The sequence below is a fragment of the Sus scrofa genome, chromosome 4, assembly GCF_054392235.1.
Source record: "Sus scrofa isolate SSC_HxYL_T2T_F1_AM1 chromosome 4, Sscrofa_HxYL_maternal_Yorkshire_Landrace_v2.0, whole genome shotgun sequence".
Lineage (NCBI taxonomy): Eukaryota > Metazoa > Chordata > Mammalia > Artiodactyla > Suidae > Sus > Sus scrofa.
In genome coordinates, this window is record NC_139386.1 from 87,752,404 (window position 1) to 87,778,465 (window position 26,062).

At 44.7% G+C, this 26,062-nt stretch overlaps 1 protein-coding gene across 14 annotated transcripts in view; it reads right to left on the bottom strand.

Moving 5' to 3' along the window:
• Nucleotides 1-26,062, bottom strand: part of RCSD1 (RCSD domain containing 1) — a 501,912-nt gene that overhangs the window by 72,082 nt on the left and 403,768 nt on the right. For 5 of the 14 annotated variants that reach the window (XM_085020312.1, XM_085020311.1, XM_085020310.1 and 2 more), the window contains exon 1: nt 3,640-3,805. The exons of 4 other annotated variants lie outside the window; for them this stretch is intronic. Coding sequence is in view for 4 of the 10 variants with exons in the window: in XM_085020306.1 (XP_084876432.1) it covers nt 3,640-3,825; nt 7,443-7,562; nt 16,833-16,904 (378 nt within the window). In the remaining 6 variants the exon portion in view is untranslated. 14 annotated transcript variants of the gene reach the window in all.

The window sequence follows — 26,062 nt, forward strand, 5'->3', positions numbered from 1 at the left end:
TCAACACGACTTAAGAGTTTCCTACTGTCCATAGAGCAGAATCCAGGACCATCCACTCTCTAGCCTTTGAGGGCTGCATTGGGCCTCTGCCTAAGTTAGAAAAAAAGCACCCCTTTGGGGCATAGCTAGGCAAGGAGATGTTGCACATCGTATGAAGAAAAAGTAACCCTTTCTTCCAGATGGCTTGAATTCCAGCTCCCACTCAACCACTTAGCCAGCATCCACTATACTCAAAGGCCCTGTGGTTTTTATCTTATTACTTTCATTTTTTTTCTTTCTCTGCTTCCCTATCTTCCTCTCCAGCCAACTGGCCTACTTTCCTGTACAAAGCTGGCATGTTCTCCCTGCACCCATTCCTTATGCCATCTCCTCCTCACCACCCACCTCTCTGTCAGGACTTCTTTTGAGTCTCACATGGAAATACTGAGATTCTGCAGAACTTATGGTCTGCAACAGGCATACCTTTCACACTTAAGCATTTGAAAATTATATACATGACAAAACACAATGGTAAATCTCATTCTCACTATTGGATTGTGAGATTTTATTTTATTTTTTGCTTTTTTAGGACCACATTTGTGATATATGGAAGTTCCCAGGCTAGGGGTCGAACCAGAACTGCAGCTTCCAGCCTAAGCCACAGTCACAGAAACTCAGGATCCAAGTTGCTTCTGTGACCGTGACACCACAGGTCACAGCAACCCTGGATCCTTAACCCACTGAGCAAGGCCAGAGATGGAACCAGCATCCTCATGGATACTAGTCAGATTCATCGCCACTGAGCCATAATGGGAACTCCAGATTATGAGCTTTAAAAGGCATCTTTATCTTGTTTATTCCAGAAGGTTTAATGTGGGCTGAAGCAATGATTGATATTATAGAAACAGCAACGGTGACTTGAAAAAAGGAAAGATTTCCCAAAGACTTCCAATCTGCAAGCAGGTTCTAAAGAATGAATGTTGAGTAAGCCTTGATGGCCTAGTTTAAATTCCAAATAGTGGGAAGTGGTATAACTCAGTTTCTCACCAAATACAGCAGCTAAGATTTTTCAGGAATTCCCAATCCCATTCCTGCATATCATATCCCATCATGAAAAGTTCACTTCATGGATAAGAATCGTCACTTCCCCAGCCTAGTGGTTTCCTCTTTACTTCCTTCATCAGTGCTAGCAGTTGAAGTTCTTTTTTCAGGCATTTTTGACAAAGAAACTTCAAAAGCAGTCACTGACGACCAGCAAACCCATGCCCTGTACAGACTCAGTGTAAACTGACAGGCTTCCTGGCTGGTCGAGTAGAATCCCCCATCAATGACTGGACTAGACTATACTAAACTATACTACACTACACTTACACTACACTATACTATACTATTTGTAGACTGGAGGACCTTCTTTTTTCACATGCCCCCCACCCCTACCCTACCCCCCCAGCCACACAGGAAGTTGCTTAGGCAACAGTTTCAGGGCCTCTGCCACACACTGTTCCTTCCTCAACTGAGGGAGAAGAAAGTAGCTTTGGAAAGAGGCCTTTGTGTCTTCCAGAGAACAAAGTTGAAACTTGCATGTGGCCCTCAAGCAGCAAGCAACCCGCTTTTAAGCCTAAAATTTTCCTTTTATCTCCTATCCACTTCTACAAGAGATTAGACAGGTTCTAAAGCATACTGCACCTCTAGGTGGGGGCCCGAGGCACCCTGCACTCTTTTTTTTTTTTTTTTTTAAAGAGCCACACCTATGGCATATGGAAGTTCCCAAGCTAGGGGTTGAATCCAAGCTGCAGCTGCCAGTCTACATCACAGCCACAGCAATACCAGATCTGAGTGGTGTCCTTGACTTGCACCATAGCTCAGGGCAACACTGGATCCTTAACTCACTGGGTTAGGTCCAGGATCGAACCCACAACGTCATGGATACTAGTTGGGTTAGTTTCTGCTGAGCCACAATGGGAACTCCATACCCTGTACTGTTGCAGAGGTGGAAACCTACTCCTAAGGCAACTTCTTCAGGAACCTTCAAATTAGCCTGTGGGCATCCACTGGGCTGTCTCCCTCCTCTGCCCTGAAGCAGCAGCCACCAGAGAGGATCTTGATGCCCTGGGCTATCTTGTAGTAGACTGGCGAACACCCCCTGCTGGGCTTCCCCATGTTCCCTTCCACCCTTACGCAGCCCTAATCTGTCCAGAGTCTCCCTGGCTTGTAGATGTTCCTATAGAGGGTCCATCTCAGTTTCTGGTGGATCACACTGTCCTCAGTCCTTTATATAAAGCCTCTCTGAAGGGAATCCCTGTTCCTCGAAGACAACTGGTAGAGCTGGATGCCTGAACGCAACTGCTCACACAGAGAGGTCCCAGCACTTTGTAGGCCAAGCAGTGAGGTTCACTTAGAACAGCCAACCAGGGCTCCGGTGTAGAGCCGGGAACCAGGAAGAACTAGCAGAACTAACAGAATCTTTTTTTTTTTTTTTTAAGATTTTTATTTTTTCTATTATAATTAATTAATCTTCCGTCAGTTTCTGCTGTACAGTGAAGTGACCCAGTCATACATATATACACACATTCTTTTTCTCACATTATCCTCCATCATGTTCCATCACAAGTGACTCGATACAGTTCCCTGTGCTACACAGCAGGATCTCATTACTTACCCACTCCAAATGCAATAGTTTGCATCTACTAACCAATCCCAAGAACTGACAGAATCTTGAAGGTGCTGAGCACAGCCCTGGAGGAGCAGTTCAGCTTTTGAAAAGGCCGGGAATCACCTTGGAAGCTAGACAACATTTACACCTTCTCTTTTCTTCTTTTCAAAAGCAAACAACAAAACAAAACAAAAAAAAGTCTGAGTCCCCTAAGACTGGCTTGAGGCTAAATGTGTCAGTCTCAGTTTCAAGGGAGGGAAATCTGTGGACGCCTCAAGATGTGGAGAAGGCAGAGAGGAGGGGTATAACACCCAGTCCCTCCTCCCATGGAAGGTGGTTCCTAGATCCCACTAGCATTGGAACCGTCCCAGGAAAATCCCAGGCAGAGTAGTGGCGGGCCCTTCACCCTAGTGCCCCCACACAGATGTGGCCAGCACACCCCCATACCTGCAGGGACATAGAGGGGAGTCTCAAATTTGATCAGAAATAGTGTCATCTGCCAACAAGGGGCGCTTTTCAGAAAGTTCTGAAACGTGACAGACAGAAGTGGGACGTGAGAAGCAAGAGGGCAACTGGACTCTAAATACTCCAATCATACTGAAAATGGAAGCCCACAGCCTGGCAAAGAAATGCATCACGTTAAGCTCTGTTTCTCTTTCAAAACCCATCTCCTCAGATCCAGCGGCTTCGGCTTTTTTGAGGGTTTGCCCACTTACAAAGTTGACGGCACCTAACCACCCCTCCCCGCCCCCACAAGCATTTAAGTTCCTAAGCCAGATAGCAGGACTTCCAGAAAGGCCCCTCCTTCTCCCTGAGGTCTTCCCCTGCCGACCCCTGCTAGCCCGGAGGGGTCCCCTAGGTAGGACCCGGGTGTTGGCCAGGAGGCGTGGGAGCGGCTGGCGTGCGCAGTGCTCCCCGAGGGGCAGCGATGAGCCCCGAGCTCCCGGCTCCCCGCTGAGATCGCAGCCCCGCGCGCCGCCTCGCCCGCGCGCCACCGGCTCCTTTACCTCCATGTCCTCCAGGTGCCGACTCGGCGGCGGCCGAGCGCGCTCACTCGGGCCTGGGCTCGCGATCCTCGCTCTCCGCTCGGCTCCCGCCCGGGCCGGGTTCGGCTGCGGCGGGCACAGCGCAAGTGGGCGGCGGCGCGCCCGGCTCGCTGGCTGCGGGACTGCCCCGTCTGCCCTGGTCCTGAGCTAGAGAACGAGGAAGGAGGAGGAGGAGGAGGAAGGGAGGGAGAGAGAGAGGGAGGGAGGGGAGGGAGGGGAGGGGAGGGGGGAGGGAGGGAGAGGGAAGGAGGCCGGCGATCAGGGTTTAAATTTAGACACAAATCTAAACAGATACTGTCCCCTCCCGAGGCAGGACTCAAACGAGGGAGCCACGACTCCATTAATCTGCCCAAACATGGGGATGGGACAGCCGCCTGGCCCCTCTTTCTCGCAAAGTTTCTTCAGGACCCTGGTCTTTGCCTTGGTGTCAGTCCTTCTCAACCTCTCACTCCTTTGACACGCCTCCTTTCTTTTTCTTGCCCTAAAAGTTCCAGTCGTTCCTTCATTCTTTTAAATCTCCCTTCTTTTCTATTTACTGTTTTTATGTACATCCCTGCTCCTTTCTTTCCTCACTTAAAAAAAGAATTGCGTTCGCTGTGTGCCTACCTGATTTTCCTGGCGTCCCTGGGCAACATGTGAGGACCTTCCCTGGTTGAGGTGTCCGTGTTCTCTCAGGACCTCCCCCTCCCCCCAAAAGGAGCTGTTCGGGACAATGCTTTCAATGCCCAGGGTGGGCGGGCTCCACCACCCTGCCTCTCTACCTCTGTCTCACGTTTTCATGAAACCACTATCAATCTATCCATCTCTCAGCTGTGTATCAGGAAGATGAGGACGAGAGAAGAAAACCAAGGAATCCGAGCAGAGTTTTCCAAGCTCCCTGTGGCAGTATATCTTCCCCTCTCCCCCAGTTTGATGCATTCAATTTTGTGGAATTTAAGCTTCCACAAGCTGCTTCCTAAAGGGCCTTTTTGCTGTTCCTAAGTGTACTCTAAGGAATAGAGTAAAGGGCAAGATCCTGAACATCCAATTCCCAGAGGCCCAGCATAGCAGTCCTCCCCCAGGGCCATCCCAGTCCTCTGGGCAGCAAAGAGGCAGAAGAAAACAAAGCTGCCTGCGAGGCACGGGGTGGGGGAGGGGGGGTTGGAATCTGGAGCAGCTTCTCTCTCTGCTACCAGTTTATAACCCTGGCCATCAGCCTAGATGCCCCTTCTGGATCCCCTAACCCTTCCAGAGAGGAAGAGGGGAAATGCCTTCAGAGACCTGGGATGTGAAGGGGATGAGCTGGCAAGGATGCCTCTGTGTCTTTCTGTAGTGTTCTTGCGCCCCCATTCCTACCCTAAACCCCAAACTCACCCTGGGAGAGGGACAGTGGGCCAGGTCATCATGAGCACAGTGAAGAGAGATATATGGAGAAACTGATAACAGAGACCAGTTGAGAGTTTGCTCACACTACAAAGAATTGCCCTGATTCTGCTTCTTATCCCAAGACCACCTGCAGACTATCGGGCACTTAGATTTCTGCTTTGGGTATCAGCCTTAGAAACATGGCCTCTTCTAAGGCCTTCCTTTCCTAGGCTAGGGGTCCAATCAGAGCTGTAGCTACTGGCCTACACCACAGCCACAGCAACATCAGATCCAGACCACGTCTTCAACCTACACCACAGCTCATGACAATGCCGGATCCTTAACCTGCTAAGCAAGGCCAGGGATTAAACCCATATCCTCACAGATACAAGTCAGGTTTGTTACCACTGAGCCATGACCAAACTCCAAGCCTGCCTTTCTAAAACACTAGTAGCCTTAATGGCCAAGTATTTTCCAATTCATTTAACTTGACTGAGCATAAAGCTAAGAGCCTTGATTTCAGAAACAAAGTGAAAGTTGAATTCCAGCTTTGCTTCTTTCTAGATATGTTTTCTTTTCTTTTCTTTTTTTTTTTTTGGCTTTTTGCTATTTCTTTGGGCCACTTCCCATGGCATATGGAGGTTCCCCAGCTAGGGGTCTAATCGGAGCTGTAGCCGCCAGCCTACGCCAGAGCCACAGCAATGCGGGATCCGAACCGCATCTGCAACCTACACCACAGCTCACGGCAACGCCTCATCCTTAACCCACTGAGCAAGGGCAGGGACCGAACCTGCAACCTCATGGTTCCTAGTCGGATTCGTTAACCTCTGCGCCACGACGGGAACTCCTAGATATGTTTTCTTAGACAAGTCACTTACCCTCTCTGATCCTCGCTTATGTCACCTATGTAGTTTAGTAGGCACTCTGAAAAGAGCAGCTATTTTTATAATGCTCAGCTTGAATGTACAAGCTCAAATGAATAGGGACTCAATATTTCTTTTATTGCCAGGCATTCTAGGGTCCATTGAATGGGGCCTTCACCCCCAGGAATTAATGGTAAGACCCTTCCCATTCCAGCCACACAGTTATGGAGGTGAGGGCACTAGGCAACAACTGATGGCAAAAAAGGAAGTATCGGAGTTCCTGTCGTGGCACAGCGGAAACAAATCCGACTAGGAACCATGAGGTTGCAGGTTTGATCCCTGGCCTCGATCAGTGGGTTAAGGTTCTGGCATTGCTCTGAGCTGTGGTGTAGGTCGCAGGTGCGGCTTGGATCTGGCATTGCTGTGGCTGTGGTGTAGATTGGCAGCTGTAGCTCTGATTAGACTCCTAGCCTGGGAACCTCCATATGCTGCGGTGCGGCCCTGAAAAGACAAAAGACAAAAAAAAAAAAAAAAAAAAGACAGAGAAAAAAAAAAGGAAGTGTCTTTGTACCTTGCAAAGCCTACTTGTGCTTGTAATTTTTTCTCCCTTTCCTTTTTTTAAAGGTGGGGACTGAGTTGGTGGTGGGAGTGTAGTTTCTTACCATGTCTTCTAAGTCTGACTCATGGGGCCTTTTCATTTCATTTGTCATCCTCCTCTCTGCTCAGAATGGGGCTGCCCCAGCACAGGCTTCTGGCTTCACAAACAGGAGGGCGGAAGTGCTTACCCGAAGGAAACCGTTAGGCCCAGATAGCATCGCAGTCACTCAAGGTGACTTGCAGCTGCAGCCCACGCCCTGCTCAGGCCTTCCCTCAGCCACGTGAGGACCCAGGATCCACAGTGCAAATTAGCTCGGCTTTAGCTCTGTTCCTACATGCAGGGTGGGATGCCCTTTCAGAGCTGACTGGGCCGGAGGCAGAGACCTTCATGGGAGGAAGGAGTGAAAAATGGGGAGAAGGGGCAGAGGCCCAGGGCTCAGTTTCAGCAGCCCTGAGTAGGTATAGGGCCCATGCCCCTCTTATCTTCCCTTCCTGTCCCTCCTGAAGATCCTCAGAAGCTAGAATGGAAATAAACCAGCTGGCAAACACCCCATTTTTGCTGGGCTATCTGGGGTTGTGACTTGCTGCTCTGTGTGCTGAGAGGAGCTGACAACCAAGGGGAAGGGAAAGTGGCTCTGAGGGGGTGTCTCCCCTCCCGCTCTAGGAGACTGGTTGGCTCACAAGGGCCCACTTCCTTTACTCTCCTCTCTTCACAAACCCTGGCAGTCTGAATCAGCCAAGCAGAAAATAAAGGCCAGTGCAGAATGAAGAACAAGAAACACCAGGAGTTCCCGGCACAAGTGGGTTAAAATCTGACTGCAGTGGTTAGGGTCACAGCTCAGGCTCATTGGGAACTTCCTTATGCTGTGGGTGCAGCCATGAAAGAAAGAAAGAAAGAGAGAGAGAGAGAGAGAGAGAGAGAAGCCAGAGATGCAGCTTAAGCAGAGGAGCCCATCTTACCATGAGCAGCTCCAGGCCTTCAATAAATAGTGAATGAACGAAGCAAATTAATAGGATCTCTGCCTTTAAATCAAGGGTAGAGACTTTTTCCATAGGTAGGTCTCCAGTGGGAAAGAAAATCTGATGGGAGAAAAGATCATGGAAGGGTACAAGTTATGCAGTAACTTAGTTTTTAGGCAGAATTGCTAAGTGCTCCAATCAATCAGCTCTTAGTAAGTGGCCACACTGTGCTGTTGACTGTCCATTTTAAAAATTAAGAGCAAGAAGCAAATATCCTTCCATGACTATAAATACTTACTTTAACACACACACACACATACACACACACACACTCAGCCCTAAGTCCTGAGAATGCTGCAAAAATAAAACAAAACAACTCATACTGGGAGTTCCTATCGTGGCTCAGTGGAAATGAATCTGACTAGCATCCATAAGGACGCAGGTTCTATCCCTGGCCTTGCTTGGTAGGTTAAAGATACGGTGTTGCATGAGCTCTGGTGTAGGTTGCAGACACGGCTCAGATCTGGCGTTGCTGTGGCTGTGGTGCAGGCTGGCAGCTGCAGCTCCTCTAATTTTTTTTTTTTCTTTTTTTTGTCTTTTTGTCTTTTGTTGTTGTTGTTGTTGCTATTTCTTGGGCGGCTCCTGTGGCATATGGAGGTTCCCAGGCTAGGGGTTGAATCGGAGCTGTAGCCACCGGCCTACGCCAGAGCCACAGCAACGCGGGATCCGAGCCGCGTCTGCAACCTACACCACAGCTCACGGCAATGCTGGATCGTTAACCCACTGAGCAAGGGCAGGGACCGAACCCGCAACCTCATGGTTCCTAGTCGGATTCGTTAACCACTGCGCCACGACGGGAACTCCAGCTCCTCTAATTTAACTCCTAGTCTGGGAACTTCCATATGCTGCGGGTGCAGCCCTAAAAAAAAAAAAAAAAAAAACCCAAAACGAAAAACTCGTCCTGCCACAAGTGACTATCAATGAGGAAGAGTTGAATATACTAAAATTAAAACAAGACTTGAGAGCTCATGTGTTCAAGGAATGGCAATGGAGGGTTTCCCAGAGGAAGATGATAGCACATGAAATGTAAACTGAGGAGGAAGGTAGCAGGGTAACAGTTGGGCCACAAGGAGGATGATGAAGTACTGAAAGGGCAGCCAGCAGGGTCGGGCAACCTCATGAGACAATTGCCTTATGACAGCAATTATAGTTGTAATACTTTTAGGTAAGAAGTATCATTGGATGCTAAATCTAGTGGGTAAAAATGGAATGAGGACTAGGATTTTATATAATTCCAAAGTCTCTCCCCAGAAGTTACTCATTAATTACAAAGAAAAAAAGTAACTTAACAGAGAATAAGCCTAACAGACACCATATTAATCAAATGATCAAATAAACAGCAGCAGTGACGGGACAAATTGACTTCACATTCTACCTGATGGGATGTAATAAGAAGAGCACACCATCACTTCTGTGATAATCTGGCCCAAGGTGCATAACCTGAATCTAATCATGAAGAAACACTGGACAAGCTAAATGGAAAGACGTTCCTCAAAGTCACAGTGAGTTCCAAAAGTGCCCATGTCAAGAAGGTCAAGGGAAGGCTGGGGAAGGGTTCAGGTTAAAGGAGACTAGAGCCAATAACAATTGGATTGACCATGTACTTCTAGATTGGTTCCTTTGACTATAAAGTATATTAAGGGAATTATTATATATATTATACATTATTGTATATATCAAATCATCATAATTTGTGCTTTTAAGTATCTTACAATTTTATTTGTCAATTATATCTCAATAAAGCTGAAAAAAGATAAATTACTAGAATTGGCAAAATTGTAAGGAATTCTGGGTGAAGGATGTATGGGAGTTTTTGTACTAAACTTACAATTTTCTCAAAGTTTAAAATTATTTCAGAGTTCCTGTTGTGGTTCAGTGGAAACGAATCTATCCCTGTCCTTGCTCGATGGGTTAAGGATCCAGCATTGTCGTGAGCCGGGGTGTAGCTGCAGACGCGGCTCAGATCTGGCGTCGCTGTGGCTGAGGCTGTGGCTGGCAGCTGTAGCTCTGATTAGACCCCTAGCCTGAGAACCTCCATATGCCATGGGTATGGCCCTAAAAAGACAAAAAAAAAAAAAAAAAAAAAAAAAAAAAGTTTAAAATCATTTCCAACTAAAAAGTTAGGAAAAAAGGTGGCTGGGTAAGAATTGAACCCTCCTATTTCTTTTCTTTCTTTCCTTCCTTCCTTCCTTCTTTTTAGGGCCGCATGTGAGCCATATGGAAGTTCCCAGGCTAGGGGTCCAATCGGAACTACAGCTGCTGGCCTACACCACAGCCACACAGCAATTCGGATCCGAGCCGTGTCTGTGACCTACACCACAGCTCGTGGCAACAACAGACTGTCAACCACTGAGTGACGCCAGGGATCGAACCTGCATCCTCTTGGTTTCTAGTCAGATTTGTTTCTGCTGCACCACAAGAGGAACTCCTGAGCCCTCCCATTTCTTTGATTCCAAACTGACTCCCTACTCAGTCCCTTTATCATGTCCCCACCCTACCCCACCCCCAGAGACCCACAGGATGGTCCGGGGGCCTGTTGACAGTGGTGATAGAGAGATTGTGGGTAGAGAGAGAGTCTAGTCTTCTGAAATGGAGACAGGAAGGGGATTATTTAAATCTTTCTTTGTATAAATATCTTTGTGATGTTTCAGTGGTTACAGCAAACACAAGTATTTTTAAAGTTTTGGGGGAGAGTTTTTTGGAGTTTTTTTGTTTTTTTTTTTTTGGTTTTTTTTTTTTGTCTTTTTAGGTCCACATCTGCGGCATATGGAAGTTCCCAGGCTAGGGGTCAAATCAGAGCTGCAGCTACCAGGCTACACCACAGCCACAGCAACGCTAGGTCGGAGCTGGTTCTGCGACCTACACCTCAGCTCACAGCAACGCCGGATCCTTCAACCCAATGATCGAGGCCAGGGATCAAACCTGCATCCTCATGAATACTAGTTGAGTTCATTACTGCTGAGCCATGATGGGAACTCCACTGGGGGAGAGATTTAACCGAAGAAAAAAAAGAAGAAGAAGAAAACACAAGAACCAAACTGGACAGAAGGAAGACTGGACCTACTGACGGAGACCACAGTTAGCTCAGGTGCACTGAGAAAGGCTGGGTGTCTATTGTGAAAGAAAGGCCAACCGGGGATATCCTGGGATGAGTCTGGTCTCATCATCAATGCCAAAGAACAGTGTTGACAGAAAAAAATCAAAGAGGATAGGATAGCATAGGCTCCTTTTGTGGCAGAACCTAAGTTCAAGAATGAAGTCAGGCCAATCTACAAGGAAACCCAAACCTTCTCAACCCTAAAGTGTGTCATGCAGAACATCTGAGCACTAGTGTAGATGTAAATTATAATGACTCAGGGGGCTTTGAAAAAATATCTATGCCTGCCCACCACTACCCCCTCAACAGGGAGTGGGGCCTGTGTCAGTGCTTTTTAAGCTTCAGTAAAGAGTAAATCTTGAATAGTCTAAGCCAATTATGGAAATACCATTCTTCTTGCCAAAACTGTTTTAGAGAGAGGTAAGTGAGGAAATTTTAGCCAGAGAGAAAAAAGGGGAAACCTTCATCCTTTCCAATAAAGGAACACATAGGAAGAGATGCCCCATAAATATAGGGTGTTGTCCTACCTGGTGTAATGCCTGGAACTCCAGCAACTATTTTGCTAACATGAGGCAAACCTGGGCAGTTTCAGGATTTTTATTTTTATTTTTTTGTTATTATATATCTCATGTGCCTAAATCAAGGCCAGGCACAAATAGTCATTCAATAACTGTTCATTGAGCAAGGAACCCAATGAGTTTGTTGACCGAGTGATGTTGTTGAGGCACTGAATTAACCAACTCTGGAGGGACTATCCCTTGGAACTCTTGTTATGTGAAATAATACATTTCTTTATGGTTTAAGCCATTTGAGTATGATCTTTTGTTACAGCTGAGAGCATCCAACTGATTCAGATATACACAACCTTAAAGAAGACAAAACCAGGAGTTCCCACGGTGGCCTGGTGGGTTAAGAACCTGACTAGCATCCATGAAGATTTGTGCTCGATCCCTGGCCTTGCTCAGTGCGTTAAGGATTCAGTGTTGCCACAAGCTGCAGCATAGACTGCAGATGTGGCTTGGATCTGGTGCTGCTGTGGCTGTGGTATAGGCTGGCAGCTGCAACACCAATTTAACCCCTAGCCTAGGAACGTCCAAATGATGCAGGTGCGGCTCTAAAAAGAAAAAAAAAAAAAAAGGAGAAGAAGACAAAATTGGACAGATTTACCAGTACAAGGAAAGAAGCAATCAGAAAAATGTCCAACAGAGATGTGGATAAAGACTTGCATGGAAGTGCAGACACATACACACACACACACACACACACACACACACACACACACACACACACACACACACACACACACACACACACACACACACAGATAGGAGAATGTGAAGCAGAAAAAGGGAGTGGGGAGTTCCCGTCATGGCGCAGTGGTTAACGAATCCGACTAGGAACCATGAGGTTGCCACACACACACACACACACACACACATACACACACACACACACACACAGATAGGAGAATGTGAAGCAGAAAAAGGGAGTGGGGAGTTCCCGTCATGGCGCAGTGGTTAACGAATCCGACTAGGAACCATGAGGTTGCGGGTTCGGTCCCTGCCCTTGCTCAGTGGGTTAACGATCCAGCATTGCCGTGAGCTGTGGTGTAGGTTGCAGGCGTGGCTCGGATCCAGTGTTGCTGTGGCTCTGGCCTAGGCCGGTGGCTACAGCTCCGATTCAACCCCTAGCCTGGGAACCGCCATATGCCGCGGGAGCAGCCCAAGAAATAGCAAAAAAAAGAAAAAGGGAGTGGGAAACCTAACTAATATCCATTGTGGGAGGAAAAAAAATTTAAATTGAAAAAATAAGCATAATCATTATCAGAATTTGGAGTGTCTTGGAGTTCCTGTTGTGGCTCAGTGGAAATGAATCTGACTAGCATCCAAACCAGGATCACAGGTTCGATCCCTGGCCTCACTCAGTGGGTTAAGGATCTGGCATTGCCATGAGTTGTAGTGTAGGTTGCAGAATCGGCTTGGATCTAGCGTTGCTGTGGCTGTGGCGTAGGCCAGCAGCTACAGCTCTGATTCGACCCCAAGCCTGGGAGCCTCCATATGCCACGGGTGAGGTCCTAAAAAGACAGAAAATAAAATAATAAATAAAAATAAAAACAACAGAATTTGGACTGTCATAATTCCCATCTAAATTTCAGACAGCAGGTGATCTATATAATCCTTTATCTTATTCTTAAAAAGAAAAAGAACTGGTTTCTTCTAGAAATAAAGTGGGGTGATATTTACAGAAATAAAGATGTGTTTTCATGAAGTAATTTCATATCACCATTTCTTTTAGGATATAGATAGTAACATTAAGTGATGTTGTAGTTTTGCCGCTAAAGGAGTTTACTAGTATGAATCAGTCACTTGGACTGTGCAGGAGCTTGTCCAAAGCTGGAGGTTACCTGCATGGCCTTAAAATGAGTATGTCCAGTGATTCTACCCTAATAAAGTGAAACAGGTTATAAGAAAGAATATTATCCTCCCACCTGTCATGCAGCCCCTTTGTCTTTTTTTTTTTTTTAACATGGACAACAGGAAAAGGATTATGTGGAAAGTTTTTCTGTACAAAGTAGACATTTGCAAAATATTATCAAAAACCTGTGTCACATTTTAGTCTCTCTTTCCCTCTTGTAGTGGTCTCATTATCCATCCATTTGTCCATGCCAGAAACCTGGAAGTCGTTCTTGATTTTCCTTCATCTTTACCAACCAGGTACTACAGTTTTACCTCTGAAATATCCTGACATTACTTCCCCCAACAGTGTCCTCGTTCATCTCTATATCTACTAATTGTTGCCCCCGCCTCCAACCTTGACTCACATTCTCCCCAAATCTATTTTCCACTCCACAGGCGGTCATCTTTCTAAAGATTACTTTAGAGAGTGTAACTCACACCCTTTCCTGACATGGCCATGTCTACCTCTACAGCCTCTTCTCAAAAGAGAACACCCAATATTCCACACTCAAGCCATCCTGAAGTGCTTTTGGGTCCCCGAATGAGCCCTTTCCTCTGCCTGGGACACATTCCTTGCTTTCCACAAAGCACAAAATTAAAAGTTAACTCTTTTTTTTTTTTTTTTTTTAAGGCAAGAAACAGAGTTATTAAGCAAAGTTAACTCTTAATCACCTCTTGGTTCTCAGATTAGGCTTCCTCCAGGAAGATGGTTCCTACCACTTGGAAGAGATATGCTTCCAATTACTTTATTTATTTATTGCTATTTTAGGACCACACCCAGGCTAGGGGTGGAAATGGAGCTGTAGCCACTGGCCAACGCCACAGCCACAGCAACTCAGGATCCGAACTAAGCCGTGACGGGAACTCCTCCAATTACTTTAAAATTGCCTGTTTGTTTTTTCTTTTAATCCTCCTACAAAAGCAACCTGCATCACAGCTCATGGCAATACTTCATCCTTAACCCATTGAGTGAGGCCAGGGATCGAACCCTCATCCTCATGGATCCTAGTTCGTTAACCGCTGAGCCATGATGGGAATTCCTCCAATTACTTTAAAATTGCCTGTTTATTTTTTTCTTTTAATCCTCCTATAAAAGCTTAATCTCTCTTTGGCCCCACCTGCAGCATGCAGAAGTTCGCACTCACACCACAGCAGCACCCAAGTCACAGCAGTAACAATACCAGATTCTTAACCCGATGCGCCATCAGGGAACTCTAAAACTTTAACTGTAGAGGGTACATTCTATTCTGTCTTCGTTAGAGTTCTATGCTCAGTGTTGGGTTCAAATTTGGTGAGCAAGCACATGTTGGGGGAACAAATGGACACTGGCTCTGTGCAAAAGAGGTAGATAATTCATTTTGTAATCCACTTCTTGAATGTTCACCTAAAAATGTGGTACAAACAGAGAAAGTTGTAATGCAGAGGACACACAGAAATTTAAAGATCAGCATTGAAACCAGATTTCCTGGTTCCAGCTGTGACCTTGATCAAGTTAATTTTGCTCACTCCTCAGTTTCTCCATCTGTAATATGGGGCTGATAAGAGCACTTACTGCATAAAGTTGTAAGGATTAAGTGATAAAGTTTGGGTCATTATTGTCATAGATGTAATAGAAGCTGCAGTGGCATTTTATCACAAAGAAATTATTGTAACCAGGGGCAGGTAGCAAATACAGCTTCCTCTACAACATGATTCCATATTTATCTCTCAATTCCAAGCTATCCACTCATGATTTTCACCTACTTTTTTTTTTTTTTTGGTCTTTTGTATTTTTAGGGCCGCACCTGCACACATGGAGGTCTGTCCCCAGACTAGGGGTTGATCGGAGCTGTAGCTGCCAGCTTACACCACAGTCACAGCAATGCCAGATCCTTAACCCAATGAGCGGGGCCAGGGATCGGACCCAAGTCCTCATGGATGCTAGTCAGGTTCGTTAACCACAGAGCCAGGATGGGGAACTCCAAATTTCACCTACTTTTAATAAATTTGTCTGCTTGGCTGCAGCTTCACCTTGGAGGAAAGATTTATCTTTGTCTTACCTCTCCTCATCTGTACTTTATCTGACTGTTCTAGAATATTTTAAGTTCAGATTCAAATCTGCATTTTTTTGCATGCCCCCCCCAAAATGATGGGAGGGGAGTTCCTCAGATCTCACTTCTGAATAAATTTCACTATCTTGAACAGTATTTCATTTTCAAAACCAGTTTTAAGTTATACTTATTTAAATAATGCATAAATTTAATGCACAGAAACTATAGGGGTTTTCTGGCATAGTCAAAGATTTGACATTCTTTCCTATTTTTTTGGTAGGGCCAGAGGCCTGTTGAAGTTTCTGGGCCAGGGATCAAAGCTGCACCTTGAGTTCCCATTGTGGCTCAGTGGAAACAAATCTGACTAGTACCCATGAGGTCGTAGGTCGGATCCCTGGCCTTTCTCAGCGGGTTAAGGGTCTGATGTTGCAGTGAGCTGTGGTGTAGGTTGCAGACGTGGCCCAGATCCCACATTGCTGTGGCTGTGGTGTAGGCCAGCAGCTACAGATTCCATATGCCTCAGGTGTGGCCCTAAAATGACCAAAAAAAAAAAAAAAGGCTCCTTAACTTGCTGTGCCACAAAGGAACTTTGTGAATTTCTTTCCTAAATCTTACCACTTATCAACTGGTTTACTTGTTCTCATCCTATTGTATAACATTATAACTACTCATACTGAAGTCTTTTTCATGATTTTAAAGTTTTGAAGTATGTCATTTTTAACATTTCCTTCATTCATCTTTGCGGCTTCCTGACCTGTGAAAATATTTGAGACTTTTTCATTTCTTTTTTCTTTTCTTTCTTTCTTTTTTTTCTTTAGGGACGCACCTGTGACGTATGGAAGTTCCTAGGTTAGGGGTCGAATCGGAGCTACAGCTGCCAGCCTACGCAACAGCCACTTCATATTACTTTCATCTTGGTGTCCCCAATACCATTTAGCCCGTGAGGCCCACACAGACTCCTTATCTTGTAAGCATGTCATTTATCTGCGAAGGCATGAAATAATAGACCCTCAGACATTTGAATCATAATACAAATTAAATGTCCTGAAGGAGTATACGACTAGATGCTGCTAGGAGTTCCCGTCGTGGCACAGCGGAAATGAATCCGGCAAGGAACCATGAGGTTGTGGGGTTGATCCCTAGCCTTCCTCAATGGGTTAAGGATCTGGTGTTGCTGTGAGCTGTGGTGTAGGTTGCAGACACAGCTTGGATCCTGCATTGCTGTGGCGTAGCCCAGCAGCTCTGATTTGTCAACCCCTAGCCTAGGAACCTCCATATGCCTTGGGTGTGGCCCTAAAAAGCAAAAAAAAAAAAAAGCAAAAAGCAAAAAAAAGACTTGATGCTGCTAGATCCTGAGGAAGGCAGGATGGACAAGGATGGAGGGTTTATGGAAGGCCTGGAGGCAGCAGGAAGAGGAAGCTGACCTGGGTTGTGTTTGGTAGACATGGGGACAGTGGGGTTCTGGGTGCCTGGAAAGGTCATGTGAGCAGGGGGCTCCAGGAGCTTAAGGAGAGGGTTCAGCTGATCAAGAGGGTTTGTCAGAGGCCAGCTTTACGTCCTTTTCAGGTTTGCAGTGTCTGCTCCAACACAGCACACATAAGTCCTTTAAGTGGGCATTAAGTTTGGAATCCATCCTTGCCTCCTTATAGGGAGCTGGCTGCTGCTGGAGTCTTGTTCTGGAAATGTTTTATGCTTGGTATTTGCCTCTGTAAAAATAGGTGACATTTGCATTTTGAAGATTACTGACCTTGAGCAGAGTTGCTTCTGATTTGTATTTTCTGTTTCTGTTTCCTTTATTGCACATGGTGGGGATTTTAGGCTGCAATAAAGAGAAAGAGAAGGGATGAGAGTGAGTATGGACAGAGACATGAAAACCACCTACCTGTAAAGACTCTGTAGGCAAAGGGGCCAAGCTGAGGACTGGGGACTTCAGGACCCTACCACGTATGTGCTTTCTAAAGGGCAAAGTTACTGAACCATCCTCATTTTCTAGTTTGATGATAATTCTCATTAGTCACCCAGGGATGTGGCAAGGAACTCTTAATCAAAGCAACCATAAATCTAAAACCATAATGAAATGGGTTAAGCACTCAAGCTGGCCTCACACAGCCCAGTTGGCAATGAAGCAAAGGACAAAGACAGTGGCTGCTGGAAGTCATAGAGGGAGATGAATGCATCTCTGCTGTGGAAGGGGAATCTGGTGTGGGTGGCAGTGGTCTGGGAGTGGGGTGGGGGTGGGGTGGCGAAGGAATTTGCATCTCATGGCTTAATCAGATCAGAAAGCTAACATCCTGTTTTTCTGTAGGTTGGGCACATGAGTAGCTGAAAGCCTCCTCTGACCACGACCAGGCTCAGGAAGTGAGTGTCAACAGCTTTGCAGATGGGAACTCAACTCCTAGTGACCATGCCTGCAGAGGCGACCTGCCCCCACTCCGGCCAGGCCCCCTGTACTCCCTCCACCCCAATTCTAGAACTCCAGACTTCACCCCCTCCTCCCCAGAGACTTATCAACAGGAAGTTAAGTCAGCTGGAACACTCCGTTCCCTTGACATTTTTGTTTTAATTTTGCAGCTGTGTTTAAGGCTTCATGAATTATCTCTCTGGCTCTGTGTCTTGGGTCTGTCTGTCTGTCTGCCTGGTGCTTTTTCTCTCACATCCACGCACCAAGTCATGATTATCACAAGGCTGATGGACCAAAATGAGTACTAGGGTTGGTAAGAAGGACGTGGGGGTGGGTAAAAAAGCATTTTAGGGACTGTAATACTAGCTGACAATGAGCTACGGAAGGTGACCATTTGCACAGGGACCATTACTGAGGAGAAGCTGTAAATGCTGAGGAGGAATTCCTAACTGTGTGCATCCTTCCTTCCTCATCCTTCCTCATCCCTTCATAGAGCTTATCTCTCTCTCACATCAGAGTGATGTGTGGGCATGTCTTCCCAATACAGTATAGTGCCCACTCAGCAGATGCCTTATTCACACTCATTCTCTCCTAAGAAGCAGTTGGTAAATAAATGAATGAAGCTTCTCTCCTTCCTTTTATCCCAAGTTAGCTTATCATTTAAAAAAACCAAGACACAGCTTTCAAGTGCAACCTGTTCCACTCAAGGCGATATCTCTAAATCTCTTGTGGCTACAATTACACAGTACCTTACATGCTAAAAGTCTATTTTTTATTCATAGTACATTTTTCTGAGATTCATCAGGGCATTATTTTGTTCTATCCTGATTGCTTTTATCTTTCTTTCTTTTTTTCCTATTGCCTCTCATTCAAGTCTTGAGGGAAAGGACCTCTAAACCTAAGAGACCCTGAATCTTCAAAGAAGGAAAGTGGTGATTATTTTCTCTCCAAAGTCTCTCCAAGAGTGTCCTCCATTCACTGTAGTAGTTTTCCATCGAACTCACATGTGTAAACTGCCAGTGTTGGTTTTAAAGGTCCATGTGAAGCAAATGATTTATAGTCACGCAGGTTGGATATGCTTTGTCAATTCCTACCCTTGAAACCTAAGTCCGAGAAAACGTAGCTCATAAGACAGTAACAGTCTCCACAAACTACATCTAGAAAATCCATATACAAATCTTCTGATACTAGTTGGTAATCCTGAGCTATCATTTCAAACACCTGCCCAAATTTGATATTTCAAAATCAGTCCAGGAATCACACACATATATATAGTTTGTTTTTTGGTTATTTTTAGGGCTGTGCTTGTGGGATATGGAGGTTCCCAGGCTAGGGGTCCAATCGGAACTGTAGCTGCCAGCCTGTGCCACAGCAACAGCAACACAGGGTCGAGCTGCAGCTCATAGCAATGCTGGATCCTTAGCCCACTAATCAAGGCTAGGGACCGTACCCACATCCTCATGGCTACTAGTTGGGTGCTTAACCTGTTGAGCCATAATGGGAATTCCAGGAATCCTATATTTTAAAAAGCAACCTATATGAAGCCCACAATGAACATTATACTCAACAAGAAAAACATAAAACTTTCTAAGATCAGGAGAAATGCAAGTTTGCCCACTCTTGCTACTTGTATTTAACACAGTACTGGAAATTCTGGCCAGAGCAATTAGGTAAGGAAAAGAAATAAAAGGCATCCAAATTGGAAACAAAGAAGTAAAATTATCTTTGTTTGCGGATGACATGATCTTACATAGAGTTTTCTAAAGACCCCACACATTTCTTTATTGAAACTAATAAATGAATTCAGCAAAGTTGCGGGATACATAATCAACATACAAAAATAAGTTTCGGAGTTCCCATTGTGGCATCTCCGATGTGACCCCTAGCCTGGGAACCCCCATATGCTGAGGGAATAGCCCTAAAAAGACAAAAAACAAAAACAAAAACAAAACAAAAAACCGAAAACATATGTCTTTACTGGCATAAAGACAGACACGTGCACCAATGGAACAGAACAGAGAGCCCAGAAATAAACCTTTGTGTTTATAGTCAAATGATCTTCAATAGGATGCTTCAAAAGAACAGTCTCTTAACAAAATGGTGTTTTTGGATATTCAGAAGCAAATCACTGATGTTAGACCCTTAACTGATACCACATACATTAATTAACTCAAAATAAGTCTTAAAAACTATAAAATTCCTAGAAGAAAACATAGGGAAAATTTTCGTGACATTGGGTTTAGCAATGATTTCTTGGATATGATATGAAAAGCATAGGCAGCAAAAGCAAACAGAGAGGACTACATCAAACTTTAAAACTTCTGCACATTTAATGAAAACAATCAACAGAGTGAAGGACAATCTATGGAATGGAGAAAAATAGCAAAATCTAACAAGGAGTTAACATACAGAATATACATATATATACTATTTATTTATTTATTTATTTTTGTCTTTTTAGGGCTGCACCTGCAGCATATGGAAGTTCCCAGGCTAAAGGTCAAATAAGAGCTGCAGCTGCTGGCCTATGCCAAAGACACAGATCCAAGCCGTGTCTTCCATCTATACCACAGCTCATGACAACACCAGATCCTTAACCCACTCAGCAGGGCCAGGGATACTAGTTGTGTTTGCTACTGCTGAGCCACAACAGGAGCTCCATCAGAATATATAAAGAACTCTTACAACTCAACAACAAAAAAACAAGTAACCCTATTCAAAAATAGGAGAAAGACGTGAATAGATATTTCTCAAAGATATACAAACGGCCAACAAGCATATGAAAGATGCTTAACACCACTAATCATTACAGAAATGCAAATTAAAATTACAGTGAGGAATTCCTGTTGTGGCTCAGTGGTAATGAACATGACTAGTATTCATGAGGATGTGGGTTCAATCCCTGGCCTTGTTCAGTGGGTTAAGGATCTGGCATTGCCATGAGCTGCAGTGTGGGTCGAAGACGCACTTGGATCTTCGTTGCTGTGGCTGCGGCATAGGCCTGCAGCTGCAGCTCCGTTTTGACCCCTAACCTGGGATCTTCCATATGCCACACTTTACATACAGCCCTAAAAGGACCAAACAAACAAACAAACAAAAACACAGTGAGACATCACCTCATACTCATTCGGATGGGTGTTATTAAAAAGAAAAGAAGGAGTTCGGTCGTGGCTCAGTGGTTAACGAATCGGACCAGGAACCAAAAGGTTGCGGGTTCAATGCCTGGCCTCGATCAGTGGTTTAAGGATCTGGCATTGTCCTGAGCTGTGGTGTAGGTCGCAGACATGGCTCGGATCCTGCGTTGCTGTGGCTCTGGCGTAGGCCGGCAACAACAGCTCTGATTAGACCCCTAGCCTGGGGAACTCCACATGCCGCAGGTGTGGCCATAGAAAAGGCAAAAAGACAAAAAAAAAAAAAAAAAAAGCAAAGAAAGATAGAAAACAAAACAAAACAAAAACCCCAGAAAATAATAAGTGTTGGCAAAGATGTGGAGAAATTGGAACTTTTAATGCACTGCTAGTGGGAGTGTAAAATGGTGCAGCCACTATGCACAGCAGTATGGAGCTTCCTCAAAAAACTAAAAATAGAATTACCATATGATTTAGCAATCCCACTTCTGGGTAACTGTCCAAAAGAATTTTTTTTTTCTTTTTAGGGCTGCACCCACAGCATATGGGGGTTCCCAGGCTAGGGGTCAAATCAGAGCTACAGCTGCTGGCTTATGCCACAGCCACAGGAATGTGGGATCCCATTGCATCTGTGACCTACATCATAGCTCATGGCAACGCTGGATCCTCAACCCACTGAACGAGGCTAGGGATCAAACCGGGGTCCTCATGGATACCAGTCAGGTTCGTTAACCACTGAGCCACTACGGGAACTCCCAAAAGAATCTAAAGGAAGATCTCAAAGAGATATTTGTACACTCATGTTCACTGTAGCATTATTCACAATAGCTAAGAGTTGGAAGCAGCCCAGATGTCCACTACCCAAAATGAATGAATAAGGAAAATGTGATGCACAAACACAAACACTCAATGGAATAATGTTCAACATTAAAAAAGAAGAAAGTCCTGTCACATGTTACAACATGCATGACATATTACATACAACATATAAGGACATTTTGCTGAGTGAAATAAGCCAGTCACAAAGGACAAACAATGTATGATTCCACATATATGAGGTATCTAGAGTAGCCAAATTTATGGAAACAGAAAGTAGAATTGTGGTGGACGGGGGTTGGAGTAAGGAAAAAGTGGAGTTGTTATTCGATGGGTATAGAGCTGGCCCTGCCCAGTGGAGTTGCCGTGATTGTGGTGTAGGTTGCAAATGTGGCTGGGAGCCAGTGTTGCTGTGGCTGTGGTGTAGGCTGGCAGCTGTAGCTCTGATTCAACACCTAGCCTGGGAACTTCCACATGTCACAGGTGTGGCCCTAAAAAGAAGAAAAAAGGGTGGGTCTCCTTTTCAATCTTAGGCTTTTTCCAAGTGGGAAACAAGACCTTAGGCACTTTTTTTTTTTCTTTTTAGGGATGTACCTGCAGCATATGGAGATTCCCATATGCCAGATCCTTAACCCACTGAGTGAGGCCATGGATCGAACCTGCAACCTAATGGTTCCTAGTCATTTCTGATGCACCATGACAGGAACTCCAAGACTTTAGGTACTTCTTGATAGGATGCAATAAGGAGGACATGGGGCCACCAACGATGTGATACTTGTGAAAGTAAAAAACATAAAACTTAAACCAGAGTCTAATCATGCCTCTAGTTCTGATTCCCAGTTTGTAGGAAATATGGCATATGGCCCATGTATGACCCAGGAGGATCTAATCAGCAAAGCCTGGAACGAGGAATTTCTGTAGATCAAATGCACTGGTTTCTTCAATAAATAAATGACATTTTTAAAAGTAAAGAAAAAGAAGGAAGTGCTATAAATTTAAAGAGACTTAAGAATCAGCATTCAATATGCAGACCTTCTTTGGTTCCTGATTCAAACACACTCAGGTTTTTGAGACAAATGAGAAAGTTTGAACACAGATGATGAGAAATCGATGCTACCTTTTTTTATTTTTTTTGGCTGCCTCTGGGCCCATGCCATAGCAGTGACACAAGCTGCTGCAATGACAACGCTGGGTCCTTAACCTGCTGTGCCACAGGGAAATCCAATTCGTATTATCTTTTTTAGGTGTGGGAATGATATTAAACACAAAAGTTCTTATATGTTGGACACACATTCTCAAGTATTCATGCTAAAATTACATGAGGTCCAGGATTTACTTTAAAATATCCTAGAAAATGCTGAGGGAAGAGGTACCAGCCACCAGCTGAAAAATCCACACACGGACCATGAAGATAGGCCACATGTCTAAGCATTTACACATGTGCCTCATTTTCTAATACCCCTTTTATACCTTAAAATAATTTGTTGGGTTTTGACTATTGTATTACCACACATTTCTAAAAAAAACTCTAGGGGAAAAGAAAAAAACTGGTTAAGGAATAGATGAGGCAGAATTGGGAATGTATTAATCATTGGAACTGGATGTGGGCATGTGGGAATTCATAGCACCATTATCTCTGGGTTTCTTTTATTTTCTTTTTTTTTTTGGTCTTTTCTACGGCCGCACTCATGGCACATGGAGGTTCCCAGGCTAGGGGTCTAATCAGAGCTGTAGCCACCAGCCTACGCCAGAGCCACAGCAACGCAGGATCCAAGCCACGTCTGTGACCTACACCACAGCTCACAGCAACGCCGGATCCTTAACCCACTGAGCAAGGGCAGGGATCGAACCCCGCAACCTCATGGTTCCTAGTTGGATTCGTTAACCACTGCGCCACAATGGGAACTCCTCTCTGGGTTTCTTATCCTTACACATTTCCATAGTAAAAGGCAAATAGTGAATAGACTCAGGTTGATTGGGTATCCAGGACAGGTTTTATTTTCAAGACACGTCTTGGAAGTTCCTGTCGTGGCACAGCCGAAACAAATCTGACTAGGAACCATGAGGTTGCAGTCGATCCCTGGCTTCACTCAGTGGGTTAAGCATCTGGCATTGTTGTGAACTGTGGTGTAGGTCACAGATATGTCTCGGATCCTTCATAGCTGTGGCTATGGCATAGGCCAGCAGCTGTAGCTCTGATTTGATCCCTAGCCTGGGAACCTTCATATGCCCTAGGTGCAACCCCCCCCACCCCAAAAAAGATAGGTCTTGATGTAGGAGAGAGAATTGGTACTGAAAACTTTGAGATCAATAAATACATCTTATCTACTCTACAGGTTTGCTTAAGGGCAGTTTCCTTCATATGGTTCCTGAGGAAATTACTTTATTCATTTCCTTAAAACTTTGAGAGTCAGTTTTATGACCCAGTAACCTCATAACTAGATACCCTCCCAAGAGAAACGAGTGCATAAATCTATCAAAAGTCATGTACAGGAGTTCCCTGGTGGCTCAGTGGGTTAAGGATCAAGCATTTGTCACTGCAGTGGCTCAGGTCATTGATATGGCATAGGTTCGATCCCTGGCCCAGGAGCTTCCATATTCCCAGGCATGGCCAAAAAAAAAAAAAAAAATTTATTCCCAGGCATGGCCAAAAAATAAAAAAGTAGTCATGTACAAAAAATTTCACATCAGCTTTATCCATAATTGTACAAAACTAAAGGCAATCCACATTTCAAAGAACAGATCAATAAACTGTGGATCATTAATATAATAAAATGTTACTCAACAATTAAAAGACACTAACTATAGACACACACAACATAGGTGAATTTAAAAAACATGGTGGTGGAGTTCCCCTCGTGGCTCAGTGGTTAACGAATCTGAGCAGGAACCATGAGGTTGCGGGTTTGGTCCCTGGCCTTGCTCAGTGGGTTAACAACTGGCATTGCCGTGAACTGTGGTGTAGGTCGCAGACTCAGCTCGGATCCCATGTTGCTGTGGCTCTGGTGTAGGCGGGCAGCTATAGCTCCGATTCAACGCCTAGCCTGGGAACCTCCATATGCCGAGGGAGCGGCCCAAGAAATGCTAAAAGACAAAAAAAACAAAAAAAACAAAAAAAAACCCAAAAAACAGTGGTGTATGTCACAGATGTGGATCAGATCCCAAGTTGCTGTGGCTGTGGTGTAGGCCAGGAGCTGCAGATCAGATTCGACCCCTAGCCTCTATATGCTGCGGGTACAGCCCTAAAAAAACAAAAGATAAATAAATAAATAAATAAATAAATAAACAAATAAATAAAAATCATAGTGCAGAGCAGAAGTCAGACACAGAACACAAGCTGTGGTATTCAGGAACAGGCACAACTAACTGAGGATAATGGATGATAGAATAATAGCTCTCTCTTGAGTTCCTGTTGTAGTGTAGCAGAAACAAATCTGACTAGTATCTATGAGGATGCGGGCTCAATCCCTGGCCCTGCTCAGTGGGTTAAGTCATGGTGTTGCTGTGACCTGTGGTGTAGGTCGAAGATGCAGCTCGGATCCCAAGTTGCTGTGGATGTGGAGTAGGACAGCAGCTGTAGCTCTGATTTGACCTCTATCTAGCCTGAGAACTTCCATATGCTTCAGGTGCGGTTCTAAAAAAAAAGCACAAAAAACAACAAAAAATAAAATGTCTTTTTTTAAAAAAAGAATAATAGCTCTCTTTGAGTGGTGGTATTGACCAGGAAGAGCATGAGGGACTTTTCTGAGGTGATGGAAATTCTTACATCTTGATCTGGAATCTGGTGTGTACATATACAAGGACCCGCTGACCTGGACACTGAACAACATGCTTTGTGCATTCTACACTATTGTGTAGGTCATAACTCAATTTTTAAAGTAATTTTTTAAAATAGGAAAAGAAATTTCCGGGTGGCTTAGCGGGTTAAGGATCCAGCATTGTCACTGCTGTGGCTCAGGTTTGATCCCTGGCCCCAGAACTTTTGCATGCTGTGGAGTGCAGCCAAAAAAAGAAAAATAGGAAAAGGAAAAGAAAAAAGCCCTGGGAGTGCTTTGCATTTCTAAGAGAGATCTAAGTGATGGTGAAATTTAAGACAATATTTTTAGGGTATAAAAAAACCATACTGAGTTTGACTCAAAAAGCAAAAATCTCTTTCTAGGAAAATGCTGCTGCCTGGAATGGTCTATACCCAGGGGTCAGAGAAAGGGTTCCAGTTCTTTTTTTTTTTTTTTTTTTCTTTTGTCTTATTAGGGCCACGCTTCAAGTGTGGCATATGGAGGTTCCCAGGCTAGGGGTTGAATTACGGCTGTAGCCACGGGCCTACACCACAGCAACAGCAACGCAGGATCCAAGCCGCATCTGCAAACTATACCACAGCTCATGGCAACGCTGGATCCTTAACCTACTGCATGAGGTCAAGGATGAAACTTGCATCCTCAGGGATACTAGTTGTGTTTGTTACCGCTGAGCCACGACTTGGAACTCCAAGGGGTTCCAGTTCTACCCCAGGCTTCCATCCTTCTTTTCCCTTTTGTAAAATGCATTAGTCCCCTGTTTTTCCCAGTAGCAATTAAAGAATTCATGCTTTTTCTTTTTTTTGTTTTTGTCTTTTTGTCTTTTAGGGCCACACCA